This window comes from Phocoena phocoena, chromosome 7 (genome assembly GCF_963924675.1).
Source record: "Phocoena phocoena chromosome 7, mPhoPho1.1, whole genome shotgun sequence".
Taxonomy (NCBI): Eukaryota; Metazoa; Chordata; class Mammalia; order Artiodactyla; family Phocoenidae; genus Phocoena; species Phocoena phocoena.
Window position 1 is genome coordinate 60696120 of NC_089225.1, and position 16888 is coordinate 60713007.

The 16888-nt window shown below is 35.2% G+C and overlaps 1 protein-coding gene across 1 annotated transcript in view; it reads right to left on the reverse strand.

Annotated features, from left to right (window-relative positions):
* TTN (titin) overlaps positions 1-16888 on the reverse strand; it is a 285745-nt gene that overhangs the window by 144183 nt on the left and 124674 nt on the right. The window contains exons 118-145 of the mRNA XM_065880462.1: positions 16585-16671; positions 16106-16189; positions 13369-13452; positions 13064-13144; positions 12837-12917; positions 12583-12666; positions 12238-12339; positions 11708-11818; positions 9851-9931; positions 9590-9658; positions 9281-9364; positions 9036-9119; positions 8667-8750; positions 8361-8444; positions 7512-7592; positions 7003-7209; positions 6015-6092; positions 5733-5807; positions 5437-5529; positions 4569-4646; positions 4202-4375; positions 3911-3994; positions 3642-3719; positions 3049-3132; positions 2705-2788; positions 2412-2495; positions 1866-2216; positions 269-343 (exon numbers count right to left, since the gene is read on the reverse strand). Of these exons, the coding sequence (XP_065736534.1) occupies positions 269-343; positions 1866-2216; positions 2412-2495; positions 2705-2788; positions 3049-3132; positions 3642-3719; positions 3911-3994; positions 4202-4375; positions 4569-4646; positions 5437-5529; positions 5733-5807; positions 6015-6092; positions 7003-7209; positions 7512-7592; positions 8361-8444; positions 8667-8750; positions 9036-9119; positions 9281-9364; positions 9590-9658; positions 9851-9931; positions 11708-11818; positions 12238-12339; positions 12583-12666; positions 12837-12917; positions 13064-13144; positions 13369-13452; positions 16106-16189; positions 16585-16671 (2826 nt within the window). The remainder of the gene's footprint in view (positions 1-268; positions 344-1865; positions 2217-2411; positions 2496-2704; positions 2789-3048; positions 3133-3641; positions 3720-3910; positions 3995-4201; positions 4376-4568; positions 4647-5436; positions 5530-5732; positions 5808-6014; positions 6093-7002; positions 7210-7511; positions 7593-8360; positions 8445-8666; positions 8751-9035; positions 9120-9280; positions 9365-9589; positions 9659-9850; positions 9932-11707; positions 11819-12237; positions 12340-12582; positions 12667-12836; positions 12918-13063; positions 13145-13368; positions 13453-16105; positions 16190-16584; positions 16672-16888) is intronic.

Below are 16888 nucleotides of genomic sequence, written 5' to 3' on the forward strand. Positions count from 1 at the left end.
CCTGTTGGGAGTGATGTACCTTTGGCAGGAGGAGCCACTGCTTTCTTAAGACCAGGAGGAGGCACCTTCTTTTCTGGTTCAGGCTTCTTAGGCACCACGGGCACTTTCAAGATATTATTTTATTTTGTAAGTTCATTTCACAGACACAGAGATAATGGACACCACGATAATGTAAGTTATGTTAACAAATACTGGGAAATGGGACATTTTGGCTTTTACACGTGAAGAAAGAAATGGCAGTGTCTAATTCGCTTGGGAATAGCAGTACCTGTGGCAGGAGGAGCCTCCTCTTTCTTGGGAGTGATCACTTTCTTCTCTGGCACCTTCTTCTTAACCTCAGGCACTTTAAAGACATCATTCCATGATAAGAATTGATTGTGAGGGACAAAAAAGAGAGAACACAGGAAGTCCACAGAGAAAGACCAACATGCAACAGTTGCTCAGGGTAGGGACCTAATGCAAGTCAGGAGCCCAAGTGTGACGATATAATTAGGTTTTGTGGAGGAAGGGATCAGCAACCTATTTGAATACCAGAGGACAGATGCTGTCATTTCATCCACTTAAATTTCACTAGAAATTAATTAAATCATTACCTAAAAAATATTTCTGAATTCCTGAAATCCAATAAAGGATTGGCTTTACTGTTTCACTGCTTATAAGACTATTTAACCTAGTGGAGAGGTCATGCTTATTTTAAGTAGTGATGTCACAAACTTTTGCAGAAAGTATTATTGAGCTTTAAGGCATAAATATATTATGTCCTGTACTATGAACTGATTGAATATGATAAATCTGGATACTATTCATTCAGTGATAGAGTACTTTTATATATCTTAATTTTATCCTCACAATAATATCTGAGCCCGCTAGAACTGACATTAGTATCCCCATTTTATAGGAGAGGAACTTTAGGCTCAGATCAATTAAAGGACTTGCTCAGGCTAACACAGCAAGATACAAATTCAAGGCTAAAATCAAAACCTGCTGGGCTACCATCTGTATGTATGTATCAGAAGACATAAGCTCTTATGCAATGCTTTCATAAATACATTAATCTTTCTTTTACCTTTTCATCCTGATGTTATAAAGGCACTTAATATACATGGTTGAAGGATGACATTTAGGAAGATTTGTTCATCATATTTTTCAGGTATTTTTTGTGTAGATAATTTAGCCTTGTAAAATATCTATATGAAAATTATTATGCTTAATAAAATTATAGGGAATTGGATAGAATTTTGGGGGCAGTTTTGGGACAATACTTCCTTCCATCTTCGCTCTTGAATACTGCTTTGCAGCCAATAAAAAGTGGATATCAGTGTTCCTGAACATTTTTAGAAATTAATGTGACTATCTAGTTTACAAACATAAATTTTCCTAAATCCCAGTTCAACTATAATTTTTCTGGTGAACGTATGGATGAAGAATGTGTATTCACTTTGGGGAGGTGTACCTTTGGGTGGTGGAGGTTCCACTTTTTTAGGAGCTGGAACAGGGACTTTCTTCTCTGGTACAGGTTTCTTTGGCACTTCAGGCACTTAAAAACATTCATTTTAAGACATTAAAAATCACATGTACAGCACTGTATATGTAACAAAAAGACACATGAGAATAAGGCCACAAACAACGAAATAACATTTCATATCATAAAATTTGAAAAGACATTCAGACGATTTACAATAAATAGACACATAAGACAGACACAAAACAATAAGAGCACACGTCTGGAATGTTTTCTAAGATTTAGATGGTAGAAGACACAGAGAGTAAAGCAACATAGATAAAATTAGAGATGAACAAAAAAAGATGGAAAGGCAGAATTCAACACAAAAGAGGCCTGATGACTTCAAGAAGAACTGCTATACCTCGTGCAGGTACTGGCACCTTAGCTTTAATTCCTGGAGGAACTGCTTCTTCTTCAGGTACAAATTCTTCCTCCCCAGGAGGAATTTCCTCTTCTTCAGGAGCAACTTCCTCTTCCTCTGATAGAATTTCCTCTTCCTCTGGTGGAACTTCCTCTTCCTCTGGTGGAAATTCCTCTTCCTCAGGTGGAACTTCCTCTTCTTCAGGTGGAATTTCCTCTTCTGCTGGTGGAACTTCCTCTTCCTCAGGTAGAACTTCCTCTTCAAGAACAATTTCTTCTTCAAATACAACTTTCTCTTCCCGAAGTAGAGCTACAGGAACTGGAACTGGAACTGGCTCACGTTTCTTTGGCACTTTAAAGATATTTTTCAATCGGACAAGCATCACTTTTATGTACAATATTCAAAACAGTGGGACAATATGAAAAGCAAATATTCTGTGATCATAAAGCATCAACTGTCACCAACATAAGTAATTATAATTAGTGAGGCTGTATAATGCTGGTTAGTTTTCCTTTTTTGCCTTGGTTTTGTTCGAGATTAATGTACCTTTGGGTGATGGAGCTTCCACTTTTTTCAGAACAGGTGTTGGCTCCTTTTCTTCTGTGATGACCTTCTTGGGCACCACTGGCACTTTAAAGATATTATTTGTCTTTAAGAATGTGCTCTTTTACATGTCTTAGAGCAATAGACATAAAAAGGAATCATGAAATATCTGACTTTTATATTTCTAACAAGATAGACAATTGTTTAAAACATGTAATGTTATAAGGGAATTTGTATGTGAATATATGTAAATGTAAGGTTTTTTCCCATGGACTTTAAATGATGAAGTGACGTACCTTTTGCAGATGGAGCCTCTACTTTCTTAGGAGCAGGAACCAGCACCTTCTTCTCAGGCACAGGCTTCTTGGGCACTTCTGGCACTTTAAAGAAATGATTTAGAGAAACATTTTACACAACCTAAAATTTTGAGTCTAGGTGTAGTTTCAAAAAGATTAAGGTCATAAGAGTATGACCAAGTTACTTCAAGAAGCATTTTACCTTTAAAATAAAATCTTTTCTTTTTCATAAAGGAATACTAAAGCGTTGCATCCCCAAAGAGCACGTAATTGAACCATTTAATTTTTTACTCATATGCAAAGTTGAAATTTAAAAAATTTTATGACATTGCAAGTTCATGTACCTTTGGCAGGTGGAGCTTCCACCTTTTCAGGAACCGGTACTGGCACTTTCTCCTCTGGTACAGGTTTCTTGGGTACTTCAGGAACTTTAAAGATATCAAATAAGGTTAGTGTCAAATTTTTCACCCATAGAGAAGAATCTAGCAATTTTAGGCCTTATTGAAGCATCATAGATATTCTAACAATTTCACTTTAAGAATGAAAATAATAATTATAACAGCCACAAAACAAAGGCCAGAAAATGCACAAAAATTAAGATTAAAAAACACTGAAAAAACATAGACTGATAAAGACAACACACAATGTCTGGTAAATGATGATTTTGTCCATTTTTGGTATTACAATTAGAATTTGCTTTACTCTAAGAACTTTCCACTAAAGAGGAGGAACCAAGCATGAAGCACCAGCATGCTTTTTTGAAGGTAAAATTTCAGAGCTGAATACACAATAAACTGCTCCAGTAACCAGCTTGTCCTGGCATTGATATTGTTAATATCATCATGGGGGAAAGAACTGATACGGCTCACCAAGTTACACTATCAATGCATGGGTAAATTATTACACTATTCCACTGATGGATTACAAAGAGATGTACCTTTAGCTGGTGGAGCCTTCTCTTTCTTAGGAATGGGCACAGGAACCTTCTCCTCTGGCTTCTTAGGAATCTCAGGCACTTTAAAGATATTGTTTACTGATAAGTTCTTACTACCAGTAACAACACATCCACACAAAGGATAGTTAACAAACAACAGGACAGTTTCAAAGAATAGACAGTAACACACACAAGGTTCTGAATTCAGGATAATTAGCTATTTATATGCAGATGAAGTCTTTTATATGCTCATGATAAGAGTGGTGGTGTACCTTTTGCTGGTGGGGCTTCCTTCTTTTTGGGAACAGGAACAGGTTTCTTCTCTTCTGGAACAGGTTTCTTGGGTACCTCAGGCACTTTAAAGATATTATGAAGAATTTTGGAAATGTCGCAGAAAAGATATAAAATGTGAAAAGCAACTACAGAAATCATACTTCAGCATCTAAAAGTGTCTTTTTCTAAAATAAGCAGAATTGGCCATCAGTGCTAATAAATCCCAGAATCTGACCAAATTGGATACAAAAGATGCTGCTGCTTATCCCTTGGCAGGAGATATAATCTACCTTTGACGGGTACCACTGGTACCACTTCTTCAGTTACGAGCTCCTCTTCTTCTTCAGTTATGAGTTCTTCTTTTTCATGAATGTACTCTTCTTCTTCAAAATATTCCTCTACTTGGGTTACAGCTTCCTCTTCAAAGGCAATCTCTTCTGGTTGTCTTTTAGGTACTTCAGGCACTTTAAAGATATTATCTTTAGGTTGGATGTTTTCCAATTATTCAATAAGATTAAGACACATTAGGAACATAGCCATTTGTAATAGAAGAAGGAATAGGCTTTATCTTTCCCACAGAACTCTACACATAGAACTGAACATGAATTTCATACCAAAAAAGACAAACAACACATTAAAAAGAGTGAATATAGGTACCTCTAACAGGTGCTGCTACTTCTTTTTTAGGAACAGGTACTTTTTCTTCTGTGACAACCCTCTTGGGCTTCATGGGCACTTAAAACATTAAGTATAAGGAAATTTTATTGTCAGAAACAGGGTACCCAGCGAATGCTTGCTTTATTGTATTTTAAGGAAATAGAGTAACGCTGCAAGTGCCTCTCATATAAGAGATATGTGATTGTTCATTCATAAGAAACTTCAGATTCTCCATGGAAAGGATTCTGAACCTTACTGGAATAAAAACATACAAAAGTACTCAAGGAGGTCTGAGGTAGCAGAGACCAAGTGTGAAATGATGTTTAGTGTTTGGGTATCTCTGCTTGTATGAAACATCCTTTACTGAAAAGCTAAATTTACTTCTGGATAAGTATACTTTCTGAAATTGCAGTGAAGTTACTTAATAGTAAAAAGCAGGGAAAAATGGTTAGACATTGAGTTAACTCTTATTTTCAATCTTCAAAATGACTTTAGGATCAATAAACAGGTATTAAACTGTGGTGAATACTGTTATATCATCACATCAATTTAGATAAGTCAGGAATGTGCCAAATGGTCACTGATTTTAAATCCAAACATTCTATCTTATATGTATTGTAGCCATGTGTTAGGACACAGCCACTGTATAAGAAGCTATGGATATATTTTGAAATAACTTTGAAATAACTTTTCCTTTTAAGATAACATTATCTTTTTATCCTGTATTTACAGATTTTTACATCCAACATCCACCTAACTATTAATATAAAAGACACAAAACAATGAAGAAAATAAAAAAGCAAAACACAGCTGCTTTAGTTTTAAAAGAGACATTATAAAAGACCACAATCGAGGAAGGAAATTATACCTTTATCAGCTGGTTCAGTCACCTGCTCTTTTTCACGTTTGGTAATTGAAATGTGTATTTTTTCCTCAACAACTTTCTTTGCTTCTTCAGGCACTTTAAAGATATTAATTATTAGAGACCATTAAAACCAACCACACGAATATGTAAATAAAAATACATGAAATGCCGAGAAGTGTAAGAATCGGCACCAAACAATATATTCAGTAAAGACAAAGAACATCAGACAAGGTAGTAAGACACGTTTATAGAACATAAGTAAAAAAGATGTTTTTGGTAGTTATTACGCTGCCATGTACCTTTGGGCGGTGGAGGTTTGAGTTTCTTAGGAATGGGCACTGGTACTTTTTCTTCAGGGACCGCTTTCTTCGGCACTTTAAAACATCAATATTAACAGATTTAAAAACCTGAATCAAACTTCTTAAGAGTAGTAAGAAGAAAAAAAGAAGAAATATGATGTACAACATAATGACCCCAAACACACACACGATTGGTACTCTGCCACTTCAACATGGATTTATACTTGGACAGACATGTAGGGACCACAGGTCTCATGATTGATAATGTTTTTCTCACTCTACCTTTAGCTGGTGGGATCTTTGGTTTTGTGGGAACCGGTTCTTCCTGGACAGGCTTTACTGGGGTGGGCTTCTCAGGCTCTTTAAAAATATATACAGGGTATCTAATGTTAGACATTTTTGTTAGAACATATTTCTTCAATGGATACGAAGAATTAAAACAATATATCTTATCTACAGCATAGGCATAGACTCTAGAGGTGAGTGAGAATCAGAGATCCGAGTAGAATAAGGTGTATAAGACCTAAAAAAGCTTTTATTGCTGTTTCTTCCTTGCTATTTACTTCAGTTAGGTAATTGTGACTCCCTTTTACATATTATATTATCATTTCACTTCAGGTAGACAAAATCATGGTTAAACTCCTCTCCACATAATATTGTTTTTAAATTCTATTTGTAAAACTACATAAGAACATTCTCAAAGTTAGGCTGTGAAACATCAAAAATAGAATAAGTGAAATAATATTGCTTCATTTTGAAATTCCAATAGAAACTTATTCCTACAGATTTGATCTTCACAAAGATAAAACCCAATGGTTTGTGTTGGCTTTCTCTGTGTTTACTTTTGAAGCAGTCTTTGTGAAGTTTGGATGATGGGAACCCCGAGGGTAGGGTGTTTTCTCAATAGCCTATTATGTTTGATAATAACAAGGTTCAGGATGAGAGATGTTGAGAAATTTGTGGTCATGTATTAGAATGATCAAGGGCACTTGAAGATAGACTCTTGACCTTTTGGAGAAAGAAACGTAATGACATTTTCTTATAAGCAAAAAGGAGAGGAAATAGATTATGCCCAGAACCAAACTCTAACACAACTTTACGATTTATAGAGATTTTTTTTTTTCTAGAAGTTATCCAAGAAAAAAAAAATTCTGAATTTGCCAAACAAAACAAAGTTCTTTCCAAATTTCTTTGGGCATTCAAAATTTTATCCTGTCTATGGATTTTACTCATATTTAATGTGGTTTCAGGTTTGCAGATCTGCTCATACCTGTGACATATTCTTCATGTTCTTTATACTCTTCGTAATGTTCGAATTCATGCTCCTCATACTCTTCATATTGATCATATTCTTCTGTTGGTTCATACTCCTCAAATTCTTTATAATCATGTTCTTCATATTCCTCTTCCCATTGTACTGAAACAGTTTCTTCTTCCTGGGTGTAAGCCCATTCTTTCTCTGCTGTTACAGTTACTTCTGGAATAATATTGACAACAGGTGCATTTTACTTGAAGCCCATTTAGGGACCATAGTGACAATGTGCTGTGATCTCATTCCTTGCTGATGGTCTCATGCACTGGTTATGGGAGAGCCTGACTGTCCTTTGCTGGCCAAGGTATTACAGAGTGTACATTTGCTATTTATAATTTCAAATGTTAGATTCCCTGCCTTTAGGCAACAATAAGCCAATAAAGAATGAGAGTCAAATTAGAAACTAACAGGCAAAGAGCTGTGTAGGTTCATGCTTCATTTTATTATCTAGTCAAAGCACAATATACCTTTAGCTGCTGGAGGTTCTCTTTTTGGAACTTCAATGGATACCTTTTGTTCTTTGACAGCTCTTTTCCTGAGTTCAGTCACTTTAAAAAGAATAATTATTAAAAGTGAATTGCAAGATTCAGAATAACATGTGTTAAGAGAACTTGTGTGTGCAATCCAAGGACAAAGAGGACAAAGATGACCAAAACCATGCTTGTTGTTTAAATTTTTCATTTAAGTGGTAAGAAAAATCAATAGACTTGGAAATAAACATGTTCTAATATATATATAAATACTTTTTTCTAAGCTACTTAATACTTAAAAGACATTGAATAACTTTAAGAAGATCAAGTAGTATTTATAAAAGAAATAAAAAAGACAACTAGACAGTATAAACAATGACTATCAAACAAGCATTAGACAGAAGGTTGCATCACATGAATAGTTTCTTCACTTTAATTCTAAGGTGTTTTCATAAGCTCTACTGGCACAATGTAGAAAATTGAGGATTTAAAAAATTTAAATTTCATCAAATGTTGCCACACAAAACAAGCATTTCTGCAAAGGAGTTTAGTATATAGACAAAGAACCATTAGAAGATAAATTCGTTTTAAGGGAAAGTATCTACACGTTTGTATGGAGTTTCATTTTTGTTTTTGTTTTTTTTTGAGAAGAAAAGACAGAATATTTTCTGGTATCAGAAATATTTAGTTTTGAGATGATACGGAATAGCATATGCATATTACTTACTTTGTAATACATATTTAAATTATTTTCTCTAAGGATCCCAATTCCACTAGATTAGTTATACCTATAAGCTTATTTTGATACCTAAAGGCTTATTTTGATTTTTGGAAAAGTTGGTATACCTTTTACTGGTGGCTCCTCCTCTTTTCTAGGCTTGAGTTTTGCAACTTTTTCTTCTGGAACAGCTCTCTTGGGTTCCTCAGGCACTTTAAAGACAGATTTCACTTTAAAGAACTGTTTTCCTCATTCAAACAACAAAAAGGTAGTTGTATAGTAGTAACTCAAACATAAAAGACTTGATATTTTCACGATTTCAAACATAAAACAACTATAACAATGACAACAAAATCCCAACACCCATAACTAGTGTATTTGGTAAAGAGAATAGGGTAGGTACAATATTCTGTGTATTGAAAGGCCCCATGTACCTCTTGGTCTTGGAGGCTCCACTTTTTTAGTTACAGCAACGTGAACTTTTTCTTCCTGGGCAATTTGCATGTGCCTCTCAGTCACTTGAAAGATAATTTTAGGATTACGGAGTTATATTACTTAAAGTGGAATTTAAAACAATGTATTAGCCAGAAAGTATTGTGATTTTAGAGTATAACAATTTTACAAGGTACGCACAAATGAACTTCACAACAAGTAATAGTCCACCATAGACAAGGCAATAATATATCCTTGCGGCCAACATACACCAATAACCTCCATACAGAAGGGGTGACCCAAGGACAGCAGTGAGAGGACGAGAAAGACAAGACATGTTTCTAGTTGTTGTGCTGGGGGTTTTCGTTTACCTTTGGTGGGAGGAGGTTCTTCTATCTTAGCCACTTTGGGAGGAGCCCTTTTTTCAGGAACTGGTTTCTTTGGCTCTTCTGGCACTTAAAAGACATTGCACAACACGATCAGACATACAAATGTGAAAAACACTAAACATAGGCACACTTATTTTCTTGTTAATGTCATAAAAATTTGAAGAATGTATCAATTTAAGATTTAAAAAGACAGGTATTATTCAAGAATAAAGGAAAGCCCAATATACCTTTGGCTGGTGGCACCTTTTCCTTTTTGGGAACTGCAGCAGGAATTTTCTTTTCTGGCACAATTTTCTTAGGTACTTCAGGAACTTTAGAAATATTAGGTTTAAGAATATTAGCTTACAGGAGAAGTGTAATTTTGGGGCAAAGAACTCACTTTATGAGATCACACATTTACACAAACATTAATGTCTATAGTCAGTAAAAATGTTTACACGTATATGCTGACAAAACTGAGGCAGTTATTCAAACTAAAGGCATTATTATAGCTATTAAGACAAATGGTATCCCATTGCTTCGAGAGAGAATTGTACCTTTAGCTGGTGGAGGCTCCTCTATTTTAGCAGGAGTTTTCGGTTTGGGTACAATTTTCTTCTTAGGCACTTGAAAAGATTATAAAATACATTTGTGGAAATGTCCAGATTTCTTTTTAATGAAAATTTAAGGAATATTTTTATTACACATGATATTTATCAACATTTGCAATACAGACAAAAAATTAACTACAAGAGGACATTAAGAATGGGACAAGCCAAACACATATGGGGCTAGAATTAATCTAAGAGTTGGTCTACCTTCGGCTGGTTCAGCGTCCACTTTCTCAGAAATAAAGTGCAGCTCTTCTTCTACAACATATTCCTCAGGCTCTTCCATCACTTTAAAGATATCAATTTCAAAGAAGACAGGTTGTAGTGTTTTTCATGTTTAATTTTAGCTGTACTTTATTATGTCAAAAAGTAAGTAAAATAGTAAAAGTTTAACACTTTCCAACTCCCTGATTGTTCTCATTTAAAATACCCAAAGAAGAAGATTTTAATCAAAGCATATGCCTTAATAAAGAGCATAGAAAATAAGTTTCAGTAAGTATAACATAAAGATAACAATGCTTGTATTCACAGGAAGAACAGGACAAGTGCAAGATGTAAAAACAATCCTAGCGGCTAAGTTAACAAGAACACAGGAATTTGAAGACAAGTTTCAAAAATATACTTGAGGAATCATAAGTAGGTTCATAAGAAAGAAAGGAAAGACCTGTATTACATATGAAAAACCTACTGAGGACTTGGAAACAAGACTTTTCCCCCAAGTTTTACGAGAGTAGCTATGGTGGACGAGGAAAGAGCCTTCCTATGATTTTTGAGCCTGGGTATAAGATTAATTATAGAAGAGGAAGATCTAGTTACAAACACCAGGAGTAAACTTAACAGGCTACCCATCTTTCCCCTAAATCTTTGGGCTTAATGGAAACATAAGAATATCATAAAATGTCTTTCCTTTTAATCAGAGTCTATAGTACTAAAAGAAATTTATAATGTATAAAAAACTGAAATTATATTCATGCAATGAGAACTTTCCTTGTGTACATGTTATGGTTTCCCAAACATTTCTAGAAGGGATAGGGCCCTCTTTGAATGCATCAGATTCCTGGCTTATGCCCATCTTGGCCTTTCCCAGGAAGCACAACAGAACTGGTGAGCTTCCTCTAGGGAGTCAAGTCTTGCTCTGTTCTAAGCCATTCCATTAAGACTGCACATCTGGATTTCACATGGACTTTTCTTCCAAGTGGAGAAGAGGTGGGGCCCCTTTTATTAGCCAGAGATACACTCAAGGGCATCTGCCTGTACAATTCTATTCATCTTTTCATTGGGAAGACAGTTAATTTACTGAGACACTTACGGATTAATCTTTAAAGCAGAGCTACATTAAAACTTTCTTAGTAAAGTTCTTTCAGATATATAGCTTTAGCCAGAATGCTAAGCTTTAGCAGTAAACCCAGGGGTGTCTTAATTCATTAAAAGGGTATCCCAACATTGAAATAAAGCTCGTTGTTCAATCCTAAGCTATAGAGAACTAGCTTTATAGGTATGTGAACATCTGAAGAACAAATTGATCTAATGAAAGATATTACACGATTGTTTTCTCCATACATGGAATGTTGGAAAGCCCTCCGTGTTCAGTGCTTCACTCTCAAACCTGGCCTTGACTTCTGGAACGTAATAATGTATATAATTTCTTATTCATTTAAAATCTGTGAGTCAGGACACATTAGTGAGTTGTGCTATCAACACCGCTATTTGTTACCCATGTTTTAGACATTAGACTACCAAGGTGAAGATTATGGCAGTCCACCATACTGAAACCAAGTCCCATCTACTGAAAGGATAAATGTGTATGGAGATACTTGCACCATTAGTTACCTATAAATATGAAGGCTTGTTTCCTACAGAGTCAAGTTAGAGGGAATGGACAAGAAATACTTTGGATGTTTAATTAATGCTCCTGAGTCTTGTGTTTCGATCAAAAGATACATCAAATAAGACCAGTAGACATTCACTGAATTTTTGTCACTTTCATTAATCTGATAAATAATCTGTGAAGGAAAACAGCTCATCAAGACGCCAGGTCACCACTAGCTTATCTGCATTATTTACCTTCATAATCTGTAACCTCCACTTCTTCCTCCTCTCTTTCCTCTTCTCTATAAACTGAAACACATACTCTTTCCTCTTCTTCTGAATAACTCCATTCCTCCTCTGCGGATACTTTAAAAGATAAGATATACTTGAAATTCAGCCCGAATAGCCCATTGAAGTACTGATTATAACCGTGTGTTCCCTATAGATGGGTAATGTTCTTCTATCTGCTCAGGGGGTGGTTTCACACTGCTTCTTCATTGCAAGAAGGAGAGAGCTGAGTTCAGGTGAGGGGACAGTACAGCGCAAGACTGAGAAGAATATTCAGATTATGCCCAAATGAGGCCACTTTCACAATTACCACATGTTCAGCACCTCACTCACCCTCTTACAATGATTCAGGACCAATGTAGACACAAAACATTCAGTCTCAGAGGCTACAACAGACACTGATAAGAACAACTTCTAAAGTAAACTATGTGGTAAGAAGAAAAGACTTGGAGGAAACACATGCAAACTCATTTCTCCCCTCACTTCCGATTATATACCTTCGTGCCGCACGACCTCCACTCTTTGAGAAACTGCAACAGATGGTTTTTCTTCACCAACAAATCTTTTTTCTTCTATCACAGTTCTCTTAGAAACTTCAGCTTTAAGAAAGGATTAAAGTTGAAGCTTAAAAATCAAGAATCTTAACAATTTTCTCTCCCTAAAGTTTGGGGAAGATTTGCACAGTACACCACTTTCACTAGCAAATTACATAACTTATCACGAGTATATACACACAAAAATTCTATCCAAGAGAGACAAAGGGTCAGTACAAGAAGACACCAGATAGGAAAAAGAATCCACCAGCTAAAAGACTTTTGTCAGAGGCTTGAGACAAATCCTACCTCGGGGAGGAGGGGCTTTCTTAGCAGCAAGAACTGGCACGGGAACTTTCTCCTCAGGGACAGGTTTCTTAGGCAGAGCTGGTACTTTAAAAACATTGTGTACTTTTAGAACTTCAGTGTTATCTCATCGAAGACCATCACAAAACACAGATACACACTCACGATGCACATATATCACAAGACTAACAAAATCATTGTTTGCCTAGGAACATAATATTATAAAGATGGTTCTTGGAAAGACGGAGAGACAATACCTTTTGGTGGTGGAACGTCTTCCTCTTTCCAAGGAACAGGTCTTTTTTCTTCGGGAACTTTCTTCTTTGGTACTTCTGGCACTTAAAGGATAGTATTTGATTTTAAAATTCTCAGGAAGGCAAAGTAAATGAGCAACATAGAACTTGCAGGCCCATTAAAGAGGATATGCAATTAAAGAAGCTTGAAGGGAAGACAAGGTTATTTTGTGGAGATGGGATGAGGTTACCTGCTGGTGGTGGAGATTCCTCCCTTTCAGTGACGATGATTATTTTTTCTTCTGCAACAACCCTCTTCTGTACTTCAGGAACTTGAAAAGACATTAACTTTTAGAGTTAACTTTATATTTTCCAAAGTAGCTAATGGACAGTTATTTTGTAAGAAAGTAGGTAGGTGGACAGACAGTTTTGTTGAATTCTTACACCATAAAACATTCATTTTGAATGAAACAAACTAAATTAGATAATTAAACACAGAAATGTTTTATACTCCAGACATGAAAACAGGGCTTTCTTACTAAGCAAGTCATTGTACCTTTAGCTGGTGGAGCTTCCTTTTTCTTTGCAACAGGAACAGGAATCTTTTCTTCAGGGACAGGTTTCCTGAGCACCTCTGGGACTTAAAGTTTTTAAAATAGAATGTTAGTTCAGCCATATGTCACTTTTATGAATGGATATAGGCACACACAAACAAATCTTTACGTAGTTTACTAATGTTATAGGTTTTCTATGCATTGGCAAAATAATGCACAAAATTAAACTATAGTTTTCTTAAGGTCACATGTGGTAAATGTCCCAAGTAATGTTACAGAGGTATTTAGGCGATTAAAAATGAGTTATATACACAGAAGGATGTGCACAGAATTCATTCTTTCTTTATATATTGGTATGCTTTTGATAAAAACAAATTAGTTCAACATTGTAAAGCAATTATACTCCAATAAAAATACCAAATTAGTAATTATATAAACAATATAGAGTGTGGATATAGTATATAGAAAAATTCCTTTACTCTTTGTATTGAGAGTGGAATCCATGACAACAATGGGTATACTTTATCTAAGACTATCTTAGACTAAGATGTCATTAGAATGGTTGCATCTATATCATTATTTTTTTTATATTTCTCTTCTGAATTTTTTTTTTTTTTGGTGCACCTGTAGTGTCTATAAAACTCAGGAAACACTCTTTTGCTAGGGTAGCCCTCTCAGTATGACATCTGTGTGTCAGTGACTTTGGGGAGTTCTGTGTGCAAAATTTTGTGGGTATGTATATATGTGCTTTTCTCTAAGAGGCTCCATAGTTTTCAATAGGGTCTATGACCCAAAGAAGGTTTACAATGGGTTTAATTTACCTATTCTAAGTGTTGATGGTGTTGAATTTTTAAGTGGCTTATGTAGTTCTAACAGCATGCATTATCGGTAATTTTTTCCATTTTAAATAAGATATTGGCAATTTTTTTGAACATCTGCACCTCTACACTTGCATTTGTAATATCTTGATGTAATTATACAGATACACATTGATACACGTATATATTACGTTATGTATACATGGGGTGTTTATACATACATGTTACTAAGTGCATTTATTTTCATGCATAAATGAGACATGCCTCTGAGTCTCCTCCAGGAGTGACCAAGAGGCTTTGGTATTAGTACTGGTTTTAGTAATATAACCTTTTCATTATAATCATATTTTATTTTCATATAATCATTATATTTTAATGATTAGATAATCAGAAATCATTCTTAAAAATCATTTGGTTAAAAAAAAGACCCTAAAGAAATAAAAACTCTCATTTGAAAAGATACGTGCACCCCAGTGTTTATAGCAGCATTATTTACAATTGCCAAGATATAGAAGCAACCTAAGTGTCCATCAACAGACGAATGGATAAAGAAGTTGTGGTATATATTTACAATGGAATACTACTCAGCCATAAAGAAGAATGAAGTGCTGCCATTTGCAAACACATGGATGGACTTGGAGGGTATTATGCTAAATGAAATAAGTCAGAGAGCGACAAGTACTGTATAATATCACTTACATGTACAATCTAAAAAATACAACAAACTAGTGAGCATAACAAAAAAGAAGCATACTCACAGATATAGAGAACAAGTTAGTGGTTACCAGTGGGGAGAGGTAAGTGGGGAGGAGCAGTAGGGGATTAAGAGGTACAAACTATTAGGTATAAAATAAGCTACAAGGATATATTGTACAACAGAATACAGTCAATATTCTATAATAACTATAAATGGAGTATAACCTTTAAAAATTGTGAATCACTATATTGTACACCTGTAAGTTATATAATATTGTGCAACAAATGTACTTCAATTAAAAAAAAAAGAATAAAAGAAAAAGACCCAGAATTCTGAAACAGCCAAGAGTTTGAGAAAGAGAGAAGCAGATTTGATTAAGGAAGAAAATGGAAACACTGAGAAATCAGGCAAAAGAGAACACTTCTTAAAATGTATGAGCCTGCTTTCTCCTAAGCTGGATGATACTGGATCTCTCTATAACTGACCAGATGTGTGCAGTTTGTTACTTCATTGCCTCTATAAAGTAGTGTCTTTTATCACTAAAACCACCAAAACCAACCAAATCCAAAAATTAAAGCAAGAATTAGCACATTTGAATCCAAACATCCCTATATGAAAGGTCCCTTGACTCACTAATTAGATAATTGCAACATTTATGGCAAATGTCAACGTTCAGTTAATATCTCAAGAAACATGGTGAAAGTAAATGCCAAAAGTTGATGTTTCCAACTATTTAAGGGTAGGCATTATTGACTTTTCAGAAGAGTGGCAGTTCCCAGAAGCACTGTGTACATCTTTACCTCATTAACATTCAGTTCTGCCAAACACTCTCCTGTTAGTCTTTGTATCTTGTCATAACTCATGAAAGTATTTTTTTTATTATTAAGAAAAAGTCACATAGTTGAGGGCTGAAAGAGTTTTTCCTAGAAACATGCCCTGTAGAAAATGAGTTTCACAAATATTTCTTCTTTCTCTAGGAGAGGGAAGATATTAAAAATTTAAGACAGCAGTTTGATATAGTTACTTTTGAAAAATAACTTCTTTTAATGTTCAGTATCACAAATAACATATGTGGAGTGTAGCCCTGGAAGCTGACAAATAAATGAAAAACACAAGGGGCATGTAAAAGACACAAAATAGACAGCAGAGTAAGTACGAAGACTGTATAGAACAAAGCACTGGCATTTGGGGCAAAGGGTCAGCCTGTGATCAGTTCTGGTGTACCTTTGTGGGGAGCGGCAGGTTCCTTCTTAGGCACAGGAACTGGCTTTTTCTCCTCTGGTACAGGTTTCTTGGGAACTTCAGGAACTTTAAAGACACCATTGTTGAAACAATTGAGAACTCTAGCCTCCTTGTGAGACATTTAAGATTACATTAAATCATAAATCCTCAGCGAGAGTGAAAGAATTTAGGAAGTAATTTAATATCAAGCATGTAACTTGTGATGAAAATACATGCTAAATACATCAATACCATACAGACATTACATACATTACATGAAGCGGACAAAGACCCAATCAGCATGTCTGGAGTATTCCTGACATTTGTGTAACATATTACCACAAGTTAATGAAATCAACCTACACAGAATTAAACTACATTACAAATGGTTTACAGATACTATCTCATTAACACACAGAGCCAACAGAAAAAGGTACAAGAAGACAGACATTAAGAAATTTTTTTCAAAAATATGATTCTACCTTTGGCTGGTAGGGGCTCCACCTTTTTAGGAAGGTGGGGAACAGGGACTACTTCCTCTGAGACTGGTTTCTTGGGTGGCTCAGGGACTTTAAAAAAAAAAATGGGTCGATTTTGAGAAATTGTTCATTTTGACAAGGCATATGTTGTTGCAAGACTTAAAGAGTAGACATTCTGGTTTTGTACCAATTGAATGCAAGAAAATTACATGTTAATCAAGGATTAAGGGCAATGAACTAGTGGCTAATTAGAAAATGTGACTGTTACTCATTTTTAACTGAAGGAACCTCCACTTTCCTAGGAACA